The 10,346-nt window shown below is 31.6% G+C and overlaps 1 protein-coding gene across 1 annotated transcript; it reads left to right on the top strand.

Annotated features, from left to right (window-relative positions):
• The first annotated feature begins 3,406 nt into the window (after positions 1–3,406).
• LOC134266520 (multiple epidermal growth factor-like domains protein 10) lies at positions 3,407–10,140 on the top strand. The gene is made up of 13 exons (XM_062748743.1): positions 3,407–3,463; positions 3,739–3,975; positions 4,765–5,004; positions 5,105–5,242; positions 5,567–5,707; positions 6,098–6,235; positions 7,076–7,216; positions 7,411–7,548; positions 8,284–8,418; positions 8,529–8,666; positions 8,837–8,983; positions 9,208–9,337; positions 9,456–10,140. The coding sequence occupies exons 1-13, from the start codon at positions 3,409–3,411 to the stop codon at positions 9,610–9,612; spliced, it is 1,935 nt and encodes a 644-aa protein (XP_062604727.1). The 5' UTR covers positions 3,407–3,408; the 3' UTR covers positions 9,613–10,140.
• The last annotated feature ends 206 nt before the right edge of the window (positions 10,141–10,346 follow it).

Here is a 10,346-nt window from a genome sequence, read left to right as displayed (position 1 = left end):
TTAGGTGTACGTGTATTTGACATCATTAATGACAGAAATAATATGACGATATATACCAAAGCGCTTTGAATTAGACATTGTCAAAAAAAGGTGACTTTAAGCGGTAATAGGGAGCACCAAACTATCAAGGAACGCAATATTGAGCGGAGTATATCTCTTGTATATAGAGATAATGTTAACGATACAAAAACATTAACATAACAATGGGAAACAGGTTTACATGTATTTCTAATAGAAGGGGTGTTAGATTGACTTGACCGGTTATTCACTAAAACAGAAAAGGCCACATAAATGAAGACAAACTGAAAAGACAAGAGCGGGGAGTGATAGGTCTACGTGAAGACCACAGTTAAATAATTCGATCAGGCTGGTTTATTATCAGGAATGTGAAATTGTCTATTGATAGAATTAACTCCCCCACCCTTTTAGTAACAATACTAGTATTTGAGATTTAAAACTTTGTAACTAAAACAAAATTACAAGCTCTTAAAAATGAATATTTATAGAGGCATAGTTTTCAGAACGAATTCGCAAACACTACGAGATATGTTTTGACGTCATTAGTGTTGCGCAGACAACTGATTTGATAGATTCGCTAACTTGAGAGGAAAATTTTATAAATAGAGGTATTTAACTGAAATTTTTAAGCATCATTAAAAAGATGTTGATCATGATGTGTACCAATTTTTAACTTTATAGTCCTGATGAAAAAAATATATTAAAAATATTTGCGTTTTTCTGCGACAATCCTCGTACATATATTTTGCCACTGATACGCTGATAATCGAAAGTTTCTGATTTTATGTATTATGATTTTTTTTTTTTCACTTTCACACCAGTTTGAAAAGAGGGCTAAGACCAAAAGCTATCAAAACAAACTTTATCAGAGCTGGTAACTTTTCAGAATGATACTGGATGAGCAGGCTCCACAGTGATGCCATGCTGTAAACAGGCTATCGAGCATCTTTCACAATAACTTGAGCCTCTAGCTATCATCAGCAACCTTATTCCTAGTCGATAAAATTTTCCTCTGATACCGAAGACAAAATGAATTGAAATGAACTTAATAGTGGAATGAAAAGGCAAAGTTATCATATTGTATATTAAATTTGAATATTTCTTTCGAAACATAATATAATATATCAAATAATAGAGAATAGAGAATTAATGACTGTTGTTCATTTTTAAAATCAGTGGATATACCTCATTGGACAACAATAATGATAATGATTTATTATAGTTATTCAGTTCCACGAGTGTATAAGTCTCCAAAGTTCAAAGTTCTCGTAACAGATGACTTTTAAAATTATATAACAAATTACAAATTCACTATTTGTACTCTTTAGAGTTGTTTCATGTCACTTGTATCTTGAGATGTATATAATATAAGCCTATGCATATGTCCAACACGATTAATGTTGATAAAATATGAAATAATGTGTTAAACCTCCCATATACTTCCTTGGCCTTCTCTGTCATCACAAACGTTCCATCTCTACAAGACCTACTATTTTTTCTGTGTTCATGTTTGATTTAAAAATTCTTATGGTGTATATTCCTTCCCCAAAAGCATCATAATCATTTTCATTACCCAATTGAAAATATCCATGACTGTTTTCTTGATAAAGAATTATCATTTATTTGAGCTGTGCTTGATACTTGTATGTTTGTGCTCTAATCACGTAGTACTGACATGTTAAGGGGGTTTGCTAGAGTAAATTAAAACATGTATCCATGTTGTACACAAAGCATTAAAAAACCGTTTACTGCAGAGGAAAAGAGCTTTACTCAGAAGTTTACTCTTAATTGAAAGAGTTGAAATATAAGCTCCGGACCAGGTGAGTCTTTACATATTAAGAAAAAATAGAGCATGCTTAAATTATTGAAAATTTGGATCAGTAAACCAATAAACAACTAGAATTTCTTATTTTGTTTATTTCAAACAATGAGACAAACTTTCCCCCCCCCCAGAATAAGGCTTCAAATTGATTAAATTTTAAAAGTAACGTCAAGCGGAGTAGTACGTTTTTTGACGTAACTCATTGTGACGTAGGCAAGTTATGTTATACAAAATGGATAAATTCTTTTATCCAATCAAATGACGTGTTTCAAGTAAAATTAAATTATTCCATTTTACAAGTCCGCTGATTTTTTTTCCTGATTGAAAATTGGTAGGATTAACAGCATTTAGTTAATAATTGACATATAATTTTTGGGCGTTGGGGGTTAGGGTGGGAGGAGATAATGATTTTAATGGAAAGTATACCACAGCTGCATAGAAAATAGGAAATGATTTTTGTATTAAAATTCTGAATTTAAACAATCAGACAATTTGGCTTGTATGACCTTTATTAAGCTAGAGTGTGATCTAATTTTAAAGAGACAGTAAGGCAACAAAAAAAAAAAACAAAAACAAAAAACGGAAAATTAAGAAATGAAGATTTTTTACATGACGTGCTATTTTTTTAGTTCTTGAAGGTATTATAATTATATTCCAATTACAGGTGTGAAAACATTTTTTAAAATCAATTTCATGGAGAAAAATAGAAGTTTTGAAAACTTTAATTCAATTCCATAGTTATTAACCTAGCTCAGATGAAGAGAAGTTTGATGCAATTTTATGTGTGATGATGATTAGAACTTTTCCCTATTTATTGCTTGTTGTTCTTAACATAAAGAACACGTGGCATTGACGTTGTTGACACTGACGATAAAAACATGAAATTGCAAAAAAGATATAAAACGACAATTATTTTTTGACATTTATACTGTGCGCTTATTTTCTTTGTTTACATTGCAGTGGAGAAACTTTTTTATATCAATATTTCATGAACATATTTGTTTATGAATATACTTAGTATTAAAATTGTTAGATTAATTATAACGTTAATGACCAAAAAGACAATAAAGGGGAAGAAAGACAAAGAAATTAACAATTTCTGTCAAGAATCAAAACCTGTACATTGAAAAAGCTTACATCTGTAACATTGTCTTCTCCCCTTAATGTAAATTGCTTTTCTTCAATTTCATTTTAAAAGACTGTGAATTGTTTACAGAAAACATCGACCAAGAAAAAAAAACGACCAAAAGAATTTGTCTTTTTATTTTAAAAGAACATGCTCTATCAACAGAAATTTTATAAATCCATGATAACGATTAGTACAGCAGTACAGATTTATGGTTAGATATGTAAAACTGTATATAATTCTTTTTATTTACACGTTTATTAAAATAATGATAAACATGTATAATGCTTAAAAATTTATGATATGCAATTACAAGGTTGAACATACAAAAGAACTTAAAAATTTCCTTTTAAACATACATAAACTTATCAAATGCACGGACATGTAAGTCCTTGATATAGTAGTATATTTCCTTGTTGTAAAGGTTGTTTACGGTTTGGAAATGGGATATCTTATCGTGTTGTTCCTTTTAAAAATATTATCAATACACGGATATGGTAAGTCCTTTTTATTTTGTGAAAATTAGGTCTGAAAAATAGGGTTAACCAGTATTTAGTTCTAAAAGATTCAAATCCTTTTTTAAATAGTTTAATATAATGAATGATAAATTTATAAAAAGGAGGCTCGTGGCAACATTGCGCACTCGAGCATTGTGGCTAGGAAAAGGCATAAAACCACATAAATAACGGAAAGACTTTTCTTAATTACAAACACTTTTTTCTATTATAGATCTATTTAACTGCATTGGATTGAATATTTCTGCATCTTATAGATAATTTATCAGAGGGAAAGCATTCTATACAGAGTTCAACGTGGGGATGTCCTCAACAAAATTGCTACTTGTATGCAGCAAACAACGCAGTTGATGGAGACATCAGTACATGTATGAGAACTGACACGTTCGGTATGACCTCTTCACACCAAACAGTGTGGTGGAGAGTAGACCTCGGAGACATTAAGAGTATCTACAGTATCAGGATACAGTTTAGAGATTTTGGACAAGAATATTGTACGTAGCGATTACATATGATGAATACTGGGCATTAAAAAAGATGTTTTTGGATTTTTCGATCATTTTTAAACGATTCTTAGGATTATAATAGTCACGTTAATATAAAGCAATCAATTTGCTCATCTTCCAGGTTAAAGGATGAATTAATTTTATTGAATTAGTTTTGGCCTCTTATTCAATCAAAACCCTCATTCATTACATATACTTGACGATGAAAATAAATAGCTTTTCAATGATTACCTGGTAACAAATCAACAAATATAAGGTAACAATTTTATATTATAATGAAACTAGTAATAATTTATTTGCCTAAATTCTGAAGGGAAGGTTATATATTTTAATTGCAGTTATTATCAAAATTTCATTTTGCCGGTCTTGTTTTGAAAATATCGTTAAAAGACGTTTTCAAATTTTAAATCTGTACTTTCTTTCAGGAGGATCTAGACTGACGTAATGTATCAAAGAAGTGATTTTTGCAAATGGCCCATTTTATAACAAAAATATATTTTATTTAATTCTATTTAAAAATATAGGCTTGTTACGCCCTGTAGTAAACAATTTTTCCGCAAAGGTCAAATTTAATATTCTAAGTACTCATTTTAATTTGAAAACTTGTCTAGTTGTTGATTATTAAGTTCTCCTATTATTAGGTGTCAACCTGATAATTCTCAGTTAACTCGAAATAAAAGACATAAAATTCATTTTAAAAATATATGATGATTTACTGATGAAAAAAGTTTAAATGTACATGTAAAACATTTGGACATATTTAAAATTAATTTTTAGATGATCGTCAAAGAGGACGATTGGCGGGGTTTTCTCTATATGTATCGAATACAACAGACATACAGAACAGCTACTTGTGTTACAAAGACGGACCAGAATTACCTCCGTTGGATTTAATCAATATCTGTTCCATTCATGGACGTTATGTTACATTTTACAATGAAAGAAATAAGACTATATATCCTTCCGGTTACCAGACAACAACTGTTATAACAGAGTTATGTGAAGTCAATGTGCATGGTAATATTTTACAACTCTAATCTATCAATTACAACAAGCAACACTAATTAAGCCTTTTGTACATATTTTTTCATACAAACACTTTTTTCTGTATTACAAGGCTGTCAAAAAGATGGATTTTACGGTCAAAACTGTGACCTTGCATGTCCTCTTCACTGCCAGGACAGAAGATGTCATATTATACAGGGAACATGTCTTGGTTGTACAGCTGGCTGGATCGGAGAGTTTTGTAATAAAAGTAAGTTTCCATATTTTCTGCACTTGGGTTGGGAAGTAAACTGAGACATGAGTGAAAAATTATTTATGAGTTGATAATTAAATGTAAACGGTCAAGTGGAAAGTTAAATTAGCTTACACGTACAAGTCGAATAAATTGAAAAGCTTTACAAACCATACGTGTTTCCTTGACAAATTTTTGCAACAATTAACAATTTTTTTCTTTGGAAAGTTGATAACTTCTTGATTACTTGGCTGTTTCTCTTGATTTTAAGTAAGATAAAAAAACTAGCTTATAATACTCAGAGGAACAATCTTAAGAAGCTTTGTTTTTTCTTTCAATTAGCTTGTATGTCTGGATACTATGGTATGGAGTGTAAATCAAGGTGTACAGGTCATTGTCATAGTGGTGCTTCCTGTAATCATGTAAGTGGAAAATGCGAACATGGCTGTGAAGAAGGATGGATGCTACCCAATTGCGATCAACGTAAGTCTCTTGTCTCATATATTTTATGTCTTTTTATATTTGTATTTTCATCGTAGGAAAGTAACTCTGGTTTAGATCTAATTATAATTGAACAATATTATATATATTTTTCAAACATTGCTTGTGCTTCCTTTGTCTACTAGAACTTGAAATCACGATGCCTTAATGACATACACAACATACCTTAATTACCTCCTGGTCATTTTAAAAATATATTCTTAAGGTTCATTGATACTCTGATAAGAGACAACAACGTTAACACTACTTTGTTCTAGGTTTTAGTGATTATATTATCAATTTGAAAAGGATAACTTAAGATAACTGTAAATATAACTTTATTCACAAACTTATAGTATATGTTTTTCCTTTGTCTTATTTTATTTTTTAAAGCCTGCCAGGATGGGCTGTATGGACCTAATTGTATCTATAAATGCAGCAACCATTGTAAAAACAGTTTACCATGTGACAAGGCAAGTGGAAAATGTGAAAGTTGTGCACCGAGATATATTGGAACACTTTGCAATAATTGTAAGTACGATAAACCAATTGAATTACAAACTTGTAAATGAAAATGATTTGTCGAAGACTGGCTTTTCAAAATGTATCAGAAGGAGTATTTCCTGCATGAGTCTTCATATATGCTTTCATTTCAAGATAAATACAACGTATAGCTATACATGTTTCTTATAGTGTGTCCAAAAGGCACCTATGGTCAAAAGTGTTCCGAGAACAGATTGATTGATTGTTTATTGTTTATCGTCCCTCTCGAGAATTTTTCACTCATATGGAGACGCCACCACTTGCCGGAGGAGAGCTGCAATTTTTTTCCTATACTCGACACTCTGAGGGCCATTGAGCAAGGAGGAATCGTTTACTTGCCACTACTTACTACGACACTGGACCTCAGTTTATACGGTCTAATCCAAAATTACGGTCTCCACATCCCACAGTGGGACTCGAACCTACGAGGTAAGGATCAACTCCTTACTTCACGATTCTAGAGCAGACTCTCTAACCATTGCGCCACGCGGGCGACTCGACTAGGACAAGAGCCACATGGTTGGTGTGACCGGTCTGCAGGGAGTGAACTCGAATACTGTTCGTTATCTGCACTTTTTTCACTATCAAGATTTGGGTTTGCAAACAGTTCAAGTTTTCCAAACGTACTTCATCGTTAGAGAATGTAAAAATGTTCAAAATGGAAATTAACGAATCGAAAGCTCATGCACCCTGAATGTTTGGCAAAGCCAATCAAATTCTTCAAACATCAATATTTTATGCTCCTCAATCTGTTTCAATGTAAAATATTTTCTGAAACATAAATCATAATATTTATTGGTATATTTTGCACAAAAACTATTCTTTAAGCTTGCATATATGGATTTTATGGAGAAAACTGCACAAAAACATGCAGTTCATTTTGCAACATGAGGCTGCACTGTAATAACACAGATGGACATTGTATAAAAGGCTGCATGGATGGATATCTTGAACCAAAATGCGATAAAAGTGGGTTTGAATACGATAATCTTAAGTTAGTCAATTTCTAATTTTGAATTGTTTAAATTATGTTGCTGCAATATATATTTTGATATTATATTTTGGCTCTTAAAAACTGTTCTCTATTATCAGAATACATAAGGGTCATCTTGACCCGAATTAAATGTGTGCTGAGGAAACTATTTGTACAGTTATATTTTAAGGTTGCAATGTAGGCTGGTATGGCAGAAACTGCTCACAACATTGTAACGAAAACTGTATCAACCAAACATGTGATTACAGAGACGGTATGTGTACCTCTGGACGCAAAGCAGGTTGGCGTACTGCCAATTGTTCTGAAGGTATTTCTTTTGGTTTTCCGAGCAACATGTTTATCATCTCCGCTCAAAAAAAGTTATTCAACGCCTTACATTTCCGAAACTTCAACCCAAAAAGCACTTTATCTCCTCATTTGTCATGCGCACACAGTTGTTAACCAATTGTGTGCACATTAGGGATCATTTATGCATCAGTAAAATAATGTTATGGACAGAGCTTTTAAATGTACTACATTAAATATTGCATGAAATATCGTCTTATGGATTAATGGCTAATACCACCGTATGGATTAATGGCTAATACCACCGTATTATTGCTGCGTATGATTTGTTTTCTACTAAAGGATTCAGTGAAAAAGCTTCCAGTAGAAAACAAGCCATAACATTTATATATACCACAGATTTTTTTGTCTTTTATTGCAAGAAACTTCTTATATTTACGAACATAATGTCATCTTTTCTGTATCTATATATGTAAGTAAAAGAGATTTTTCGTCATGGGACCTTTCCATTACATAGGAAAATAAGATTATAATTAATTCATTAATTTATTTTTTGTCCTTGTCTACATTTTTCAAGCAAATATTCAACATATTCCAATTTTGTAGATATAAACATTTATGGTACTGATATTTTTTAAATAAAAACTTATGTCATTTTTTTTAAGAAACCCTACATTCATTAATCCGGTCATCAATAATACTGTTTTTATAACTTTTACCGGTATTCACTTTTTTCAGTCCTGTTTCTTAATTGTAGGATGCGACAATGGATTTTATGGCAACAACTGCTTAAACATTTGTTCAAATTGCCTCAACAACGCATGTGATCCTTTCAGTGGTATTTGTATTCAAGGGTGCACTGCCGGTTATATTGGTCAAAGATGCGATCAACGTATGTCATTATTAATTGAACAAAATTCATATGGCCTACTTTTTGATTTAAAATATATCGTCTTTAAAGCATACTAAACTCATCTGTGTATTATATTCTTGCTTCTAAAGCTTGCTTCCGGGGATGGTATGGTCGAAATTGTTCCCATTTGTGTCACATTAACTGTAGAAACAAGTCATGTGACAACGTTCACGGTGTTTGTACATACGGTTGTGAGGCAGGATGGATGGGGATAAAATGTAAAGAAGGTAAAGTAGGCAAAGGAATTTGTTTGAAAAAATTAGGTAGATGATATAATAAACACTTTTTTGGTGAATACATGTACTTGAATTGATACGGGAATTAAAAAAATGTTTTACTTGTTTTGCTGTTTTATACACATGTGCACATTTCATACATTATTTCGAATATTTTAAAGAATGCAATGACGGAAGGTATGGAGAGGACTGCAAACAAATTTGTGGTAAATGTGCTTTTAACCACACGTGCAACAGGACAAATGGGGCTTGTCTTAGTGGTTGTGCAGAACCATTTACAGGAGTTAAATGTGACAAAAATACTAAAAGTGAGTATTGTCGTACGGTACATAATTTATTACTTCTATTTTTACTTTATTACTTTAATTCTATGATTATTCTCTCTCTCTCTCTCTCTCTCTCTCTAAAAAGTCAAAACTTTTTTTTACAATATGTAAAATTTTAACAAGCTCTTCATTGTTTTCTGCTCATGTTTGAAGAAAAAAATTTTTAACCTACAAATTTATAAAGTTTTGTTGCCTTTCTTTTGTAGTGTGTCTTGAATTAGCAGCAGTTAATTTTTCTGACAGTGAATCTTATTATGGTCATGTCATAGCTTTATCGGTAGTGTTAGCTGTATCACTAGTCATCAATATGTCTACTTGTTTATTCGTACTTCGAAGGTAAGATAATTATCATAGTTGAAGTCAATTTTAACCAAATGTATGTCTTACTAAATGTCAAATTATTGTAATTAGATTTGGAGCACATTATAAATTTTTAATTTTTGTTGGCTAAAAGATACTGTCAAAGTGGATTGGAAGCATCAAGACAGTATGCTGAATGTGGTGATTTATGTTCTACAAAGACTGAAGATACACATATTTATCAGGACCTAAATGTTATAAATAATGACGATAATACCTATCACGATCTTTCCTTTCAGAATACTATGTAGAATGAACAAATATGATAAGCTCGTAACAAATGCCTTCTTTGTATCTGTCAATATTCTCTTGAAGATGTATCAAGTCCTCCAAAAGTGAATGCATTAATCATTCAGAATTATGAACTGTAAAATGCTTATAATCGCGAGAACTTTATTTATGCATCATCATTCGAGACAGTTTTCTTACGAAGTACCAATCGCGTATATTGGCATACCTTAAAATAATAATATCCACAATTCACTTTCTGTCTCGCTAATAAAGTCAATGCCAACCTGGAGAACAAGGTTTTGAGATATTTTAGCGATCTACTGTATAGAAAAATTATGCTCTAAACCCTAATAAGATAACGATCTTTGATACTGCATATTCCTTATTTTTCGCACGTTCTTATTATCACAAAGGGTTTTTTCAACGGCAAATCGCGAAAAAAATAATTCCCGAATCGATAGTTGGTCAAGAGATTTTACAAAGATTTCAGCACCATAAAAATAAAGACAATTAATTTAATTGCATGTGTAGTGCTTTGCGCTAAATTACGCGATCATTACTTACACTCGTATATTTAGGAATCTTTCGTACACATAGGGATATATCCTAAACGTAAATATATGTAGATAACGAACTGTATTCAATCTCAAAAGCCGAATTAAACATAACAATTCATGAGCAGAGCATACCTAGAATTTTAAAGCATCAGATGTGTGATCAGGTGACATAGAGGAGTAGATATTCCCTACTTACA

The sequence above is a fragment of the Saccostrea cucullata genome, unplaced genomic scaffold (assembly GCF_032062105.1).
Source record: "Saccostrea cucullata isolate Sc308-1 unplaced genomic scaffold, CSIRO_AGI_Scuc_v1 ctg9692, whole genome shotgun sequence".
Classification (NCBI taxonomy): Eukaryota; Metazoa; Mollusca; class Bivalvia; order Ostreida; family Ostreidae; genus Saccostrea; species Saccostrea cuccullata.
Note: the sequence above shows the minus strand (reverse complement) of the source record. Positions and strands in the feature narration are given on the sequence as shown.

Bases quoted from the DNA above. Each gene is read 5' to 3' on its own strand.
- LOC134266520 (XM_062748743.1), top strand. From the start codon at position 3,409: ATGGGATATCTTATCGTGTTGTTCCTTTTAAAAATATTATCAATACAC. The intron at 7,217-7,410 runs GTGGGTTTGAAT...TTATATTTTAAG, and splicing joins TGAACCAAAATGCGATAAAA to GTTGCAATGTAGGCTGGTAT. The intron at 8,984-9,207 runs GTGAGTATTGTC...TTTCTTTTGTAG, and splicing joins ATGTGACAAAAATACTAAAA to TGTGTCTTGAATTAGCAGCA.